The sequence below is a fragment of the Arabidopsis thaliana genome, chromosome 5 (assembly GCF_000001735.4).
Source record: "Arabidopsis thaliana chromosome 5, partial sequence".
Classification (NCBI taxonomy): Eukaryota; Viridiplantae; Streptophyta; class Magnoliopsida; order Brassicales; family Brassicaceae; genus Arabidopsis; species Arabidopsis thaliana.
In genome coordinates this window covers 17,579,476-17,595,997 of record NC_003076.8, presented here as the reverse complement: position 1 = coordinate 17,595,997, position 16,522 = coordinate 17,579,476, and the positions used below count along the sequence as shown (strand labels likewise).

The 16,522-nt window shown below is 36.2% G+C and overlaps 6 protein-coding genes across 6 annotated transcripts; 4 read left to right on the top strand and 2 right to left on the bottom strand.

Moving 5' to 3' along the window:
* The first annotated feature begins 2,331 nt into the window (after positions 1 to 2,331).
* AT5G43790 (Pentatricopeptide repeat (PPR) superfamily protein) lies at positions 2,332 to 4,069 on the top strand. The gene has a single exon (NM_123746.3). It carries the CDS (start codon positions 2,517 to 2,519, stop codon positions 3,897 to 3,899), a length of 1,383 nt encoding a protein of 460 aa, NP_199192.1. The 5' UTR covers positions 2,332 to 2,516; the 3' UTR covers positions 3,900 to 4,069.
* A 191-nt stretch (positions 4,070 to 4,260) lies between these two features.
* APS4 (Pseudouridine synthase/archaeosine transglycosylase-like family protein) lies at positions 4,261 to 6,604 on the top strand. Its single transcript, NM_123745.6, has 5 exons — positions 4,261 to 5,029; positions 5,146 to 5,551; positions 5,707 to 5,967; positions 6,051 to 6,137; positions 6,224 to 6,604. The coding sequence occupies exons 1-5, from the start codon at positions 4,518 to 4,520 to the stop codon at positions 6,365 to 6,367; spliced, it is 1,410 nt and encodes a 469-aa protein (NP_199191.1). The 5' UTR covers positions 4,261 to 4,517; the 3' UTR covers positions 6,368 to 6,604.
* Positions 6,531 to 7,208, bottom strand: AT5G43770 (proline-rich family protein). The gene has a single exon (NM_123744.3). It carries the CDS (start codon positions 7,189 to 7,191, stop codon positions 6,628 to 6,630), a length of 564 nt encoding a protein of 187 aa, NP_199190.1. The 5' UTR covers positions 7,192 to 7,208; the 3' UTR covers positions 6,531 to 6,627.
* A 56-nt stretch (positions 7,209 to 7,264) lies between these two features.
* Positions 7,265 to 10,475, bottom strand: KCS20 (3-ketoacyl-CoA synthase 20). Its single transcript, NM_123743.4, has 2 exons — positions 9,310 to 10,475; positions 7,265 to 8,315 (listed from the first exon to the last, which is right to left on the bottom strand). Exons 1-2 carry the CDS (start codon positions 10,093 to 10,095, stop codon positions 7,512 to 7,514), a joined length of 1,590 nt encoding a protein of 529 aa, NP_199189.1. The 5' UTR covers positions 10,096 to 10,475; the 3' UTR covers positions 7,265 to 7,511.
* Positions 10,476 to 12,225: 1,750 nt separating this feature from the next.
* Positions 12,226 to 13,021, top strand: AT5G43755 (non-LTR retrolelement reverse transcriptase-like protein; the record flags this gene model as incomplete). Its single annotated transcript, NM_148082.1, has 3 exons — positions 12,226 to 12,271; positions 12,438 to 12,671; positions 12,771 to 13,021. The coding sequence occupies 3 exons, from the start codon at positions 12,226 to 12,228 to the stop codon at positions 13,019 to 13,021; spliced, it is 531 nt and encodes a 176-aa protein (NP_680387.1).
* Positions 13,022 to 14,722: 1,701 nt separating this feature from the next.
* On the top strand, positions 14,723 to 16,131 carry PnsB5 (NAD(P)H dehydrogenase 18). Its single transcript, NM_123742.3, has 5 exons — positions 14,723 to 15,074; positions 15,150 to 15,213; positions 15,320 to 15,382; positions 15,462 to 15,520; positions 15,668 to 16,131. The coding sequence occupies exons 1-5, from the start codon at positions 14,853 to 14,855 to the stop codon at positions 15,896 to 15,898; spliced, it is 639 nt and encodes a 212-aa protein (NP_568629.1). The 5' UTR covers positions 14,723 to 14,852; the 3' UTR covers positions 15,899 to 16,131.
* The last annotated feature ends 391 nt before the right edge of the window (positions 16,132 to 16,522 follow it).

Here is a 16,522-nt window from a genome sequence, read left to right as displayed (position 1 = left end):
AAGTAAGCTCTAATTAAAAATCTAAACCATTGATTTTTCTACTACTAACCTGTTTTTTGTTTTTATCATTATTGAATTTTTTGTTTTTATATATATTTAATACAAAAAGATACTTATTTATTAATTGCGACTTTACGACATCAAAAAATTGATTATTTGTCTGATTATAAATACTTCTCCCGACAACTCATATTTCCTTTTTTCTTTTTTACCACTGGTCAGTAAGATGAAGTAATTGCGATGTTTAAAGCATATTAACAGTATATTTATATTGTAAAGTGAAGTTAAAAAATAAGAGGTAAAAAAGTAAATGTGGAGTTAAAATATTAAAACTATGTCAGAGTTGGGCCTAAAACGGTGTATAATCTGCAAATCTGCCACTATAGCTTTTGTGTCACTCAGCTCTCCTTTAGCTTTTGCTTTTATAGACTAACAAATAAAAGGTAAATATTGTGCTTATTACTACCAATCTACTTTATTTTTTTAAATAACTGAACTTTGTAAAACTAAAACCCTCTACACATATATCAACGGGATAGTTTTGAAAAGTATTTTTTGTCTAGTTTATTGTTAACAAAATTTACTTTAATTTGCCAATATATTGTCGCCAACTATATAGAAATTCTAGAAACATGCATAGTTTGGAATCAAAGCAAATTTATTTATTTATTTATTGAGAATATTGGAAAGCAAAGAGATGAGAAACCCAAAAAAAATAAAAAGTTAAATAAAATAATATTAATACAGGTTACTTTACAGAGGCTCTGTCTTTTTATCATCTCTGATCTTAGTCCTATTTTTACTTTTATTGTGAAAAGCACCCCCAAAGTGCACTTCTGTTCCCAAAATTTTGAACAAGTTATATAAAAAGACTGAATAAATCATCAAAAACATTTATTTAAAATAAAAACGAAATTGAAAGTGATAAATAATTGGAAAATATATGTTATTTATTAAATGGTGCAAATAAATTCAGGCTTTGTCGTATAGTTGTCTTTGAGCAACACTTCTTGCATTAGTAGTACTACATGGGTTGGATTGTAAAAGATATGATATGACTTGTTACGTGTTTAATTTTTTAAGTTTTGTTTACAGAATCCTAGTATTCTCCTAATTTTTTAATATTGAAATGTCAAGAAAATATCGATTTTGGGATGTCTAATAGAATGGTTAACTAGTGTATTCCCATAAGATAACTAACTGGTTTTTTTGAATATGCATAAAAATCAGGGTTAATATTTATTTCTGAAACACATAGCTTTGTTTAAAAAAAGTTTCGACCATCGACACTAGAATCCCGTTAAGAAGTTTCAGTTTGTTTTGATTCAAATCAAATAAATTCGAAGTTCACTTTAATAAATAATACATTCTCTCTTGTAATTTCGTATAATTGTCTCGATCCGAAACAATTAAATTTTATTCAAACAGGTAGTAAGTTAGATATCAAACATGTGTTTCATGTAACAAATATGTAAACTATTAGATTGTACAGTATGAAGCTATTTTTTTTTTTTTCCTTGATATGAAAGTAATTATAAGTACAATTTAAAGCAAACAATTATGGGAGACATGAACAGAGATTTTGGGAATAAGCGATGGAGAATTTGCTCATTGATTGTTATTTTCTTTCTAATTGGGTCATCAGTCATGTGTGGAGATGCACTATAGTGAAGAAGATTTGATGCATCATTTTCACTAAAGGTATTCAAAAAGAATTATCAGTCTCACATCTGCATAGAAATTATTGTTATAAAAAGAATAGAACCAAGATAAAAAGGTGGTATTATAATGCTAGTTTTTTTTTACTTATTTTATTGGAGCTGAGAAAAGGTGGGATTGTCTTGTTGTAGGGACAACTTTTGATGTGTTCCAAAGAGACCTTTACATGCTTTTCTCAAATTGAAGTTATCCAAATCAAACCAAAATAAAACAAACCCAACCAAACCTAAAATTACACAATTTCATAAAGATTTCTTGTCGAACTGAATCAGAACCTTCAAATCAAATTATTATATAACCAAACTGAAATGAAACCAGTTCGAAACTTCAACATTTTTTTCTAACACTTACTCAACTAATCACTAACTTCAAAAAAAAATTATACTCTCTCCGTTCATTATAAACACCGTTTAAATTTTAAAATCTTTTTACGTTAATAAAAATAGCAAAAATATATTATATCCTTTTTAACAAATTATATAATATTTATCTCTTGTATTAGTAGTTTTGATCCTTTATTCATAAAAATAAAAAATATGAATAAAGTTCTTATTTGAAGGAGGAAAATACAAGAAAATTGCACATTGACGATTATTAAAAATGTTCCAATGGATTTGATATATATATACACAACAACAACAACAACCCAAAAAAAAACAAATGGGCCGTCCTCATGTGAAATCTAATAGGTCTCATTACTAACGCAATTGGGCCTATAATGTTTAAATTTGCAAACAAATTTAATCTTCTTCTCAATTACAAAATCTGAGCAACTAGAAACTTATTAGCTTCCACATATGACATCTCCAAGCACAAGCAAGAATCATCGATGCTTAAACCTAATCTCAAAATGCAAATCCTTACAAAACCTCAAACAAATCCATGCCCAAATCATCACAATCGGTCTCTCTCACCACACATATCCTCTAAGTAAGCTCCTTCACTTATCCTCCACCGTCTGCTTATCCTACGCACTCTCTATCTTACGCCAAATCCCTAATCCTTCCGTCTTCCTCTACAACACTCTCATCTCTTCCATCGTCTCCAATCACAATTCCACTCAAACCCATCTCGCGTTTTCTCTCTACGATCAGATTTTGAGCTCAAGATCCAATTTTGTCAGACCCAATGAATTTACGTATCCTTCTCTCTTCAAAGCCTCAGGCTTTGACGCTCAATGGCATCGCCATGGGAGGGCTCTTCATGCCCACGTCTTGAAATTTCTCGAACCGGTGAATCATGATCGGTTTGTGCAAGCTGCTTTAGTTGGGTTTTACGCTAATTGTGGTAAATTGAGAGAAGCTAGGTCTTTGTTTGAGAGAATTAGGGAACCTGATTTGGCTACTTGGAACACTCTTCTTGCTGCTTACGCTAATTCCGAAGAAATTGATAGCGATGAAGAGGTTTTGTTGTTGTTTATGAGAATGCAAGTAAGACCTAACGAGCTTTCTCTTGTAGCTTTGATTAAATCTTGTGCGAATTTAGGTGAATTTGTGAGAGGTGTTTGGGCTCATGTGTATGTCTTGAAGAATAATCTGACCCTGAACCAGTTTGTGGGAACTTCTCTGATCGATCTTTACTCGAAATGCGGATGTTTGAGTTTCGCACGCAAAGTGTTCGATGAAATGTCTCAGAGAGACGTATCGTGTTACAATGCAATGATTCGTGGTTTAGCAGTTCACGGGTTTGGTCAAGAAGGTATTGAATTGTACAAGAGCTTGATCTCTCAAGGATTAGTCCCGGACAGTGCAACTTTCGTGGTGACGATATCAGCATGTTCGCACTCGGGTCTAGTCGACGAAGGTCTCCAAATATTTAACTCAATGAAAGCGGTTTACGGGATCGAGCCTAAAGTTGAGCATTACGGATGTTTAGTTGATCTACTAGGCCGATCCGGGAGGTTAGAAGAAGCGGAAGAATGCATCAAGAAGATGCCGGTGAAGCCGAATGCGACACTATGGAGATCGTTTCTAGGGTCATCTCAAACACATGGTGACTTTGAGAGGGGTGAGATTGCGCTAAAGCATTTGTTGGGGTTAGAATTCGAAAACAGCGGAAATTATGTGCTCTTGTCGAATATTTATGCCGGAGTTAACCGTTGGACTGACGTAGAGAAGACCCGGGAACTTATGAAAGACCACCGTGTCAATAAATCTCCGGGGATTAGTACTCTTAATTAATTTACAAATGTAATTGAAATTTAATCTCCAAAAGTAGGACCAAAGAAGCTACAACAACTTGTTTTGTTTTTCTAATAAAAAAATTGTAAACTAATCAACTATACCACAAAATCATGTGTGATTTTATTTGCATAGAAGACAAGTCATATGAAATTCAAATATAATCTTCCGAAGACCAAAGCTACAAGTACAACAACTTGTTTTTATTAAAAAAAACATGTTAATCTCTAATAACTCGATACGTGTATACCAAAAACTATTACAAAAATCTTTATATTAATGTCGATGTGACAAAATATCCCATTTCTTAAAAATATTTTCACAACAAATCCTGTCGTTACACTGTTACACAGAATAAAGAAAAAACAGTTGTTAGATTGTTGTCCTTTATACCATAGATTAGTCAAATAATTGAATTAGGTGCTTATTGACACATCAATTAAGAATGGTATTAGACCGATGTCCATTCATTATCCACTAACTGAGTATTTTTAATGAATATGTAGTCCTAATTAATCATCTATCCACTAATTATGTCTTAATTACAAAAAAAACTGATTAATCAATGTTCTCTTAAAGATTAAGAGAGCCAAAACGAAGCAAATTAATCTGCCTTCAATGGCTTCTTCAGCAGCAGCCATCGTCTCCGGTTCTCCATTTCGTTCTTCACCATTAATCCATAACCATCATGCTTCTCGTTATGCTCCTGGATCCATCTCCGTCGTATCTCTCCCCCGTCAAGTTTCCCGCCGTGGCCTCTCCGTTAAATCGGGGTTGATCGAGCCAGACGGAGGAAAACTCATGAACCTCGTAGTCGAAGAATCACGGCGGCGCGTGATGAAACACGAGGCGGAGACGGTTCCGGCAAGGATCAAGCTGAACCGTGTGGATCTAGAGTGGGTACATGTGCTTAGCGAAGGCTGGGCAAGTCCTCTCAAAGGTTTCATGAGACAGTCAGAGTTCCTCCAAACACTTCATTTTAACTCGTTCCGGCTCGAAGACGGCTCCGTCGTCAACATGTCGGTTCCGATCGTCCTCGCTATCGACGACGATCAGAAGTTTCGTATCGGGGATTCCAACCAAGTCACACTCGTTGACTCGGTTGGTAATCCCATCGCGATTCTCAACGAGTAAGTCTCTCTTCCTAATTCTGCAATTGAAATCATCAAATGTATGCATAAGAAACCTAATTTGTAGAAAAATCATCTTGCTTTATACTGATGATTGGTTGATTGAATTTGAATAGTATTGAGATTTACAAGCATCCCAAAGAAGAACGAATCGCGAGAACATGGGGAACCACGGCTCGTGGGCTTCCTTATGCGGAAGAAGCAATCACCAAAGCTGGAAACTGGTTGATTGGAGGTGATTTACAAGTTTTGGAGCCGATCAAGTACAATGATGGTTTAGACCGGTTTCGTTTATCTCCGTCGCAGCTGCGGGAGGAGTTTATAAGGCGCGGTGCGGACGCGGTTTTCGCGTTCCAGCTTAGGAACCCGGTGCATAATGGTCATGCGCTTCTTATGACGGATACTCGTAGAAGACTTCTTGAGATGGGTTACAAAAACCCTGTCTTGTTGTTGAATCCACTTGGTGGGTTTACTAAGGCTGATGATGTACCTCTCAGCTGGCGTATGAGACAGCACGAGAAGGTATCTCTTTCACTTTCTTCTCTTCCAAGAAACGTTACTTTGGATACAAAGTGTATTTCAGATGAGCTTTAGATTTTGATGAATTGATATTGGTTGTTGATTCTCGCTATGGAGTGAAAAATGTTATATTGTTGTTTCTTGATTTGAACATGTAGGTGTTGGAGGATGGTGTACTGGATCCAGAGACCACTGTAGTCTCTATCTTCCCATCTCCGATGCTATACGCTGGCCCAACTGAGGTTCAATGGCATGCCAAAGCTAGGATCAACGCGGGAGCTAATTTCTACATTGTTGGTCGCGATCCTGCCGGTATGGGCCATCCGACAGAGAAGAGAGATCTTTATGATGCCGATCACGGGAAGAAAGTGCTTAGCATGGCACCAGGACTTGAACGCCTCAACATTCTACCCTTCAAGGTTAAGATCAATCATTGCTACTTCCTCTTAATCGAAAACTTCTTTAAGGGTTTAAGTCTCATTGTTTCGGTTTGTATGAATAGGTCGCTGCATATGACAAAACTCAGGGGAAAATGGCCTTCTTTGATCCTTCCAGGTCTCAAGACTTCCTCTTCATATCAGGAACCAAGGTAAAACCCAATTCCGGAGCTCCAAATCTGATTTCTTACTCTAGTGACTAAGAAAATAACTTGGATCGGATGGTTTTGTTTTGTAGATGCGTGGGTTGGCGAAGAAGAAAGAGAACCCACCAGATGGTTTCATGTGTCCCTCTGGTTGGAAGGTGTTGGTTGACTACTACGACAGTCTCAGTGCAGAGACTGGTAATGGAAGGGTTTCAGAAGCTGTTGCTTCTGCTTGAATGCAAAAGGTTTCCTTGTCCCACAAGATTCACATTTCCTGTTTGTTAGTAACTAAACTCCGTGACAAAAAGCTTCCAATAAAACCAATGTAACATCTGTGTGTTCTTTGCGTCTCTGTTGTCAAACTTGTCGTCGAGTCGCATCGATTTGTACCATATTTGCTTATTGTGTTTTAAATGTAACAACATTTGTGTATAAACTATTTCTCGTGGAAACAGAAACTTTAAGCTAAAAAAGTCAACAGAAACAGAGAAGAGTTCTACATGATGGTGGGTCCTAAAGGCGGTGGCGGGTCAATTCCCGGTGGTGGACTCTCCGGTGGGAAGATATCCGGTGGTCGAGGTGGTTCCCAAATCGGAGGCACTACATCAGGTGGTGTTTTTGGTGTAGGAGGATTTGGAGTATCTGGCATCGGTGGAGATGGAGATGGTGGAACCGGAAACTCCGGGCCCGGAGTCTGCGGTGGTCCAAGCGGGGGTGGATCACTTGGAACCGTTGTAACTTCCGGTGGAGTTTCCGACGGACTTATCTCTGGTATATTAGGAAGCTCCGGAACTTCTAATGGAGCCAACTCTGGTCCTCTACTTGGTCCTGAAGGTAACTCTTTCTCCGAAGGAGATCCACCGGGAAACTTGATTTCTGGTGGACCGGTTTGGCTAACGAAATAGACCCCGGTACTATAGTTGGTTAACCCTCTAACCGGCTTAGAAGTACACGAAACCGATTTCACCGCGGTGATTAACCTTCCAGACCATGGCTTAGACTTGAATGATGAACATACAAAAAAAGTGCCTCGCATAAGATTTGCGGAGATCAAAGACATAACTTTTGCTTCTCTCCATCTTTGTAAAATCCTTGAAGAGACAATTTAAACAGTTTCAAGTATATGAACACGTGGCACCAAGAACCATATACGTTGCCTTGTGGTTTAACATGCAATCAAACAACGTGGCAAAGTACCAAATGTGACACAAGACTCTTCTTGTGTGAATGAATAAACTCATGTTACACATCACTAATCTCGAACTCACATATGGCAAATTGGCAATCATATATATTAAGATAATAAAAAAATATCAAATCACGTAAGTTATTACATTTAATAAAACATAACAAATTAGTTCTCCAAAAGAATTTAAAACACTACGACGATGTAATGGGAGTGATCCTAGGAACTTGAACAGGAAAGTCATCAATCTCATCAATCCATGGATTAGTCTTCTCGTCCATTGGATCAATCGTTCTCAAAGCTTTCCAAACTGCACTATTACACTTAAAACCCGATCCAAAAGCAATCTGCCAAGTCCTATCTCCTCTCTTAATCCTTCCTTTAGCTTCACTATACGCAAGCTCATACCAAAGTGAGCTACTCGAAGTGTTACCAAACCGGTTCAACGTCATCCTCGATGGCTCCATGTGCCATTCGGATAAATCCAAGTTCTTCTCAATCTCGTCGAGCACGGCTCTACCTCCCGCGTGGATACAGAAATGCTCGAAAGCTAGCTTGAAATCAGGAATGTAAGGCTTTATTTTCTTGACTTTGAAGACTTTTCGGGCCACAAGAGTCGCGAAAAAGAGAAGTTGTTCGGACATTGGTAGAACTAGTGGTCCGAGAGTTGTGATGTTTGTCTTGAGAGCTTCTCCAGCTATCGCCATTAGGTTTTTAGAGAGGGACACTCCGATTTTGCCGGTTTCTTCTGCGTTGTTGTCTTCTCGTTGGTAAACACAGCCAAATGCGTTGTCATCAGCTCCTTTGTGGGTACGGACGGTATGGATGAGCTGATATTTTGAACGGCTGCGATCAGAGGAGCGGTTCGAGAGAAGTACCGCGGCTCCGCCCATACGGAAGATACAGTTAGATAGAAGCATTGATCGGTCGTTGCCTAAGTACCAGTTTAGGGTTATGTTCTCTGTGCTCACCACTAGTGCGTATGAGTTTGGTTGCACCTGCATTATTGTCACAAATTTATTATTACTCTCAGTAAAATATGTATACAATAAATAAAAATAAAAACATTTTCGAATCTTAGAAAATTCGAACAATGGTTGTGACTAGACAACCGTTATACGGTGGACATTAAACACAAATATATAAATGCAGAGGTATGTGTGTGCATATGTCTCAAGTGTAAGTAAATTCTATTCAAGTAGCCCAACATTATGTTGTAGCACATTTATGACCTTTGGTTCAATTTGCCAACCACATTAGAGATTCGAGAAACTTGCAAGCACGTGTTTCCACGTTCGCTTCTTAGATCTACAATTTAATTATGTTTGTAAAAGTGAATGTAAATTTGTAATTATGCATCAATCCTAAATTCCTAATGCATGAACTATTTTCGTAATAAATGAATACTTTCGAGAAAGGAAAAAATATGTAATCAACCTTTATAAAATAAAACATTGATCATTTAAAACAACATTATGGTTTTTCCATTTTCACAACTACCACCAACCTAAAGACTACAAAGCCTGTCACTGTCAGAATTTTCATAGACACGTGACTTTTACACGTAAATTTGGCCTTTATGCTTTCATACAACTCATATAGAATAAAGTTGCATCCATATTAAGTCGGCAACTAAAAACCAATCCAGTGACTACATTTTGATCAAATAAGTCATAGAAATATTATAGCACGTATTAATGACATGAAAGCTAAGTCAATTAATCAAAAAATCTAGCTGGTAAGTGTACTAAATGCTTTATTAAGTGACACCAAGACGCAAATAATTAAATTTTGAAAGGCAAATTCTAGCTGGTAGTTCTATTGAATTCCCCTAAATAATTTCTAAAATCATGAGCTGTCATTAGCCCTTTCAAATTTTTAAAGTCGAATAAGAAAAAGTCCTAGATTTTATTCTTCCACGAATCACGACGACTCATAACAGTCTAAAAGACCAAACCGGATTAAACCAAACCGAATAATAAGATATTTTACCTGAAGCATCTGTTTAGCGAGATCAATGGAGATAAGGCCAGCACTACATCCCATTCCACCAAGATTATAGCTCAAAATGTTGCCTCTAAGCTTATACTTATTCACAATCATAGCAGAAAGTGACGGTGTTGGATTAAACAAGCTACAATTCACCACAAGGATTCCAATATCTTTAGGTTTCACACCGGTCTTCTCAAGAACCGCGTCAATAGCTCCGAACATAACTGTTTCTGCCTCTTTTCTCGCTTCTTCCATACAAGGATTAGGAGGAACACGAAGAAGAGCTTCAGGGAAGTAAGTTTTCTGACCTAGACCGGATCTTTCGAGGATCTTTTGTTGGAAAGCTAAGTTGTCTTCTGTGAAGATGCCTACACGTTGAGATCTGTCCATGAATGTTTCACGAGTGCAGATCAGTGAAGGGTCTGGTTTGTAACACGAGAAGTCGAGGAGGAAGACACGGCGGGGACGGGTGGTGAAGTAAGCGGTGGAGAGAGAGATTAAGAGTGCGGTGGCGAGTGTGGCGGAGAGGAAATGGAAACGGAGTGTGTTGTAGAGGAGAGAGAGGTCGTTGATGGTGAAAGAAGAGAGGTTAGCGATTGTTGCGGCGAGGAGAGGAAGGAGGAGGATGTAGAGAGCGTTGGAGATTAGGTAGTGGTAACCGAGTTTTACGTATTTGAGACGGACGGATAATAGAAAGTTTGGGAGGTTGTTTGGGTTAGGGTTTGGCTCGGCGTTTGTGACATGGACCGGGACTGGCCGGTGAGGTTGGTTTTGGTTATGGCTCATCGTGAGAATGAGCAAATGTTTAGGATGAAGAATGAGATGAGGATTTGGAGAGAAGTGTCAAGTGAAAGATTTGTTTCTCTCTCTCAAGAGTTGTTTGTGTTGTGTGAGAGAGAGAGAGAGGAGAAAAGAGAATGGCCTAAAAAGTTGGAGAAAATTTGAGAATTTAATGGGAAATTTTTGAGTGAGAGAGAAAGAGAGAGGGAGAGAGAGACTTAGCTATTGAATGTAGTTAGGGGAAATGGGAAATATTTAAGGAAAAAATATGGGTTTTTAAGAAATATACAAAGAGAATAATGTTAGCAAATAAATTGTTCAAACTAGTAAGACATCAAAAACATTTTCTGTTCAATCTAGTCAAGCAATTTTGTTTAGGACAGTACTATAATTTTTTAGTCCATGTATTATTCAATATTATTATTTATATTATTTCTATTTTTTAGAAATGGTAATTTAGAATTAAATTGTGAAATTGTTTTCATTTTCCAAATAAAAAGGCTATTAACATTAAAAGAAAAATGAAAACATGTTAACAAATGAAAAATCGAAACTAAAACTGGATAAAATAAGTTTTGTATTAGAGAGGGAAGATGCAACTACCCCAACGAAGCTTTTAATGTTTTTAGACAGTTGAGATTTGACACCTAAGAGACGGCGATGACTTTTATCCCAATTGGGGGCTTTTAATTTGGCCGCGTTCTATGCAATTTACTCTTTTACCCTTTCGTTGACCCGTTATCTTCGAAACTACCCTCTTTATGTGCACAACTTGAAGACAGTTACATTTTACGTGGCCGTGTGAACTTGTGTAAATTAATCATATTATATGATTCATATATAGATGGAAAATTAATAAGTGAACCGAAATAGAAGTTTGTTGAACCAAATATGAGTAATTGTGTGGGTTATTGCCATTAAAACTAGTCCATCCATTTCATGTTCTTTTGAATGAAATTGAGCAAGTCTTATAAATACCACTTAAAAAGGTTTTTGTAAACAAAAAATGGCATACATGTTCTAATTGGTCTACTAATACCATTTTTAATCCAATGTAACTTAACTAACCATCCCTTAAGTGAAAATTAATCAGATAGTTAATGTCATATTTTTTATGTTTCAAATTAAGGATGTTCAAGATTTTTATACAGTTGGATATCAATTATAAAGAGTCCCATTTCAAAACCCGCGACTAGATGATGAGCGGAATCATCGACCGGCACAGTCCCAATTCAAAACCATTTTGCAGATAGAGAATCATACATTCTCTGTCACTCTTCTATATTAATACCGGTTGACATTGCAGCTGCAAACAAAGAAGAAGTTTGAGTTGTGGTGGATATTTTCAGAAAAACCAATTAGATATAAGATTGAGGATTTTGCTCATCATAAAATAATCTATAACTTAAATGTAGTCAAAGGAAAAACATTGCACTTTCTTTATCGCCTACTACTATATTTATTGTGAATAAATTTTAAGATAATACAAAAAAAACTATTGAACCTCATCAGAAACTAATTCACACTTGATTTTTCCTTTTTGACCAAACGAATCAAGAAAAACATTGCATTTTCACATATGTTATATCATTATCAAAGAGGTTGTAATTTCATAAACAAAAGTCTATATTTTATTTTTTACATTCTTTTTTCGTTAAAAGGCTTATAAAAGTCTATTATTTACACTTTACAACATAGTATTCACTTAAATATTTTCATTATTCTATCTAAAACTAATTTGTATATGAAATCATAACAAACAATTAAAAATACAGTTCAAAACACCAAAATTTGCCCCAAAAAAAGAAATCCAAAATTTGATAATCGTTTCCGATCGAGTTCTATTTGACTTTGTATTGACTTGCTTTGGTCTGGTCTCATCTTTAAATACCACGTTCTAACCATTCTTCATGATTTTATTCCCGCGGCTTTGGTGAAAAACGTTTAATTTTCTTAAAATGATGTTGTAGACAAGAAAACTTTGTGTCATTATCAAGAAAATAAGAAATGATGCCATTCTACCAACTCTGAACTTGAAAGCCGAAGAATCGTCACAGATAGTTTTTGTCGTAGATGTGTCATAACGAGAGAAACTACGGATCATTTGTTCTTTACGTGTCCACACGCTCGCCAAATATGGAGAGCTTCGAACATTCCCCTTCCGAGTCTATCAAATCCCCAGGTGCATTATGAAACAAAAATTAAAGAGATTTATGAATTTCATAAAAATGCAGGACAACATACAATGCAAGGGCAGCTACCTATCTCGATCCTTTGGAGAATATGGAAAAGCCGTAATAAGCTAGTGTTCCAACGAAAACAGAACGATTGGTGGAGAGATATCAGAGATGCTACAAATGAAGCGGAAGAATGGATCACAAATGGCTTATGTGCGCAAGTTCCCACTCCGAGTACGACTAATGGCACAACTAGGCAGTTTCAGAGTCAGTGGCAAAAACCACATATGGGATGGATTAAGTGTAATTACGATGGCAGCTTTGTGAATCGAGTTCGTGGCTCTACGGCAGCTTGGATAATTAGAGATGATAACGGCGTGTTCAAAGGGGCTGCTCAAGCGACAGGTGCGACCGTTTCCTCAGCCTTTGAAGCAGAATGTCAAAGCCTAATTCTTACCATGCAACAATTATGGATAAGAGGCTTTAGAAAAGTAATACTTGAAGGCGACTGCAAGCTCCTAGTCAATGTTCTGAATGGAAGAGGCTCAAGATTTGATGCTATCAATTGGATCCATGAAATCAAAGTTTGGAGAAATAAGTTTGACGCAATCAAGTTCACGTGGTCACACAGATCAACAAATCAACCTGCTGATATTTTAGCGAAAAACCAGAAACATGCTCTGTCTTCATACATAGTTCATAGCTTTATCCCATTGTGTATCTCAAATGCTCTGTTTTCAGACTACGTTTCCTAAGTAATAAAAATGAAGTTCGTGTTAAAAAAAAAAAAAAAAAAATGATGCCATTAACTCATATCATAAGTTCATAACCCAAAACTAAACTATCGTTTCATGTGTACTAACTACTTGTGAGATTTTCACAAGTCAATAACATGCGTGTGAATCTTTAACGCGTGCGTGATAAGTTTTGTATTTATATCATCATTTGGTATGTGTCAACACACAATTTGGGGAGAGTTTGTGTGGTAAGTAATGCAAAAATATATGTTTGTTATATAACATAGAACTGATTCTAATTGCTAAGAAAATTCCTACCAAACGAAGCAATTACGTTCAACAATTATTCTTAGAAGTTTGAAGAAACCATTCTCTACCACTCCACAATTCTTTCTTCTTCATTGGTTTTACAAATTCTACCTTTTCAAGTCATTCTTAAATCTTAAATAAACAAAACCAGTTTGAATTTTTTTTCGTAGTTGGTAGAAAAGTGTGTTCCAAAATGAGTTCTTTAGAAAAAAAATATTTCCAAAATGAATTATGATTTTTAATCTCTCTGCACCTTTAGTTATATCGGTAAGATATCTCAAATTCTTCAAGCAAATTATGGTACATATTTTCTATAGATAATATTGAAGAAAAAAGGAGCTTAACTAGTGTTGATTTCAACTATCGGAATCAAATATATATTTGCATTTCATTAGACACTAAACCTTTCAACAAAAAAATAATAATAATTCAATAAACACTACATGTGTAAGTGCATGTCACATGGATTACAAATCATTAAGCTAATATCTTCGATGAATTAAGAAGATAAGTGGATAACAAGTACCTAACCGCAATAGTCCATAAATTAAAACATTAATGTATTTGTCGTTGAAAATTTGGCCGACTTTTATTTGTTATTCTAGTTTCCACATCAAAAATGTTTGTACTTCGTAGCAATCCATCCACCTAAACCCCAAATCTTAATTTATATTTGTTGCGTTTAAATTTGGGTGAGATTTGATTCTAAGTAGTTGAGATAAATTGATATTCTATTCATTAGTAAAATGATAGAGAAATTGGTTTATAATAATTTTACCCTAGAACATGACATGATATTGGTAACCATTAATCAAAGAAAGAGCAAAGCATTTAATTTACCCTACTCTCCAACCACTCCAGCCTTTATTAGTTGCAGTTGGGAATCATTTCTTTATGATTCTTATGTCATTGTCTCCTAAATCAATGAAGTGCCTTGACCTTGTTACTAATTCGAACATAGCAAAGCCAACTACATAGATCCTTTACAAAGTTCTAAAAACAGGTTGTTTAGGCGTCTAGACAAACAAAACCATTTTGTACGATTCAACAAATTGGTCCATAGAATGTTATTGATCTTTCTTGTTTAGGCATTCGATAAATCGGCTAATACATTATTTTTTTGTTTTGCTTTTTCCTTATTAAAAATATGCAAAGTATTATGATGTTTAACCTGAACTGAATTTTACATTTAACTGGATATAGGAAAATATTGGGTTGAATTTAATAATTAAGCAATTGTCACGTAAATCAAATTGGGCTTAATATATATTGTTGATTTCAGCAAAGACAAAGTTGGGCCGTTTCAATAGTCTTCACGCGATGTAAGCGTTCACTAACCAACTAGAGAAGACAATCAAATGAATACGTTCCACGTGACGCTTACGAACTTGTCAGTCACTTTGGTAATATGACAGACAGTAACCAGTAAACTACTAATCTCTTTCGCTAACGAACACACAAAAAAAAAAAGAACCGTTTTTTCTTTCTATGGCTCCAAAACTCTGAGACAGAGCAAGAAAAAGATAAAGTGAGTGAAAAAATGGCAACGGTCACGATTCTCTCACCCAAATCGATTCCAAAGGTCACTGATTCCAAATTCGGAGCTAGGGTTTCTGATCAGATCGTCAATGTCGTAAAATGCGGCAAATCCGGCCGGAGATTGAAGTTAGCGAAGCTGGTCTCAGCGGCTGGATTGTCACAGATCGAACCAGACATCAACGAAGACCCGATTGGTCAATTCGAGACTAATAGCATTGAAATGGTAAAGATTCAATTGATTTTAAATTCATAATTCTGCTGAAAGTTGTTTCTGATTGGTTAGCGCTTTTGTTAATAGGAAGATTTCAAGTATGGATATTACGATGGAGCTCATACTTACTATGAAGGAGAAGTTCAAAAGGGTATAATTTTGGTTTCTCCTATTGATTCTTGTCGCTGTTTCGATTTTAGAGCTATAATATTTCTTTGTTTGATTGATTGATTAGTCTTCTTGGAAATGTTTCTTAGGAACATTTTGGGGAGCAATTGCTGATGACATTGCTGCTGTGGATCAAACTAATGGGTTTCAAGGTATGAATTTAACCCGCTTTTTAGTGCTTTTTATGTACCGCAGATTGATTGAAAACTCGCGGTTTTTTTATGTCTGCAGGTTTGATCTCTTGTATGTTTCTTCCTGCTATAGCTCTTGGGATGTATTTTGATGCTCCGGTAACTTCAAAATCTTTTGCTTGCTTCCAAAATTTATCATTACTAGTTTTATCGCTTTTGTTTTGTGGAGGACGTACAAGAGATTAGATAATTAAGCCAAGTATGAGAAGAAAAAGAATCACCAGTGTTTGTGTGTGTGTGTTGCAGGGTGAGTACTTGTTCATAGGTGCAGCGTTATTCACGGTAGTGTTCTGTATAATAGAGATGGATAAACCTGACCAGCCACACAACTTCGAGCCTCAGATATACAAATTGGAGAGAGGAGCTCGTGACAAGCTCATTAATGACTACAACACAATGAGCATTTGGGACTTTAATGACAAATATGGTGATGTATGGGATTTCACCATTGAGAAAGATGATATCGCCACACGATAAGATAATGGATTGTGATCTCGTTATAATCATGACTTTTGATGTAAACTGTTTTATAAAATTGATGAATGAACGGGGTACAATGTGTATAATATTGATTGTTCATTCTCTTATTTTTCTTTAGTACCATAAAACCTAGATTCTCATCTTGTAGTGTTAGGTTTCTGTTCTTCACTATATGTTTTTTTAAGATCTAAGTACCTCGTATGGACCCAACGAGTTTCCATACCCATCATTAGTTCATACAATGGTGGATAAACCATACAATTTGAGGTTGACGTATGCCACACGCTAACTTCATCCCCTGGTCCAAACACAACAATATAGTGTTCCAGTATTGTGGAAGAGTCCGAGGAGCTAAACACACCTTCGAGTTCTATCGAGTTGGAACATCAAGTGACAAACCAGCTCCACTCCTAATCCCTAGTCTCTCTACAAGAAAATGCTTTAACGTATCTCTGACACTTTCTTTAATATTGTGCAAACTATTCGTAAGTTCCATACCAGTTTTTACTATGATACTAGATGAGTACCCACGCTACGCGTGGGTTTGTTTTGAAAATTGTTAAAAAATATTTAGATTGATTGTTAGTTTTGCTAATTTATGTTTATTTTTGTATTGTTAAT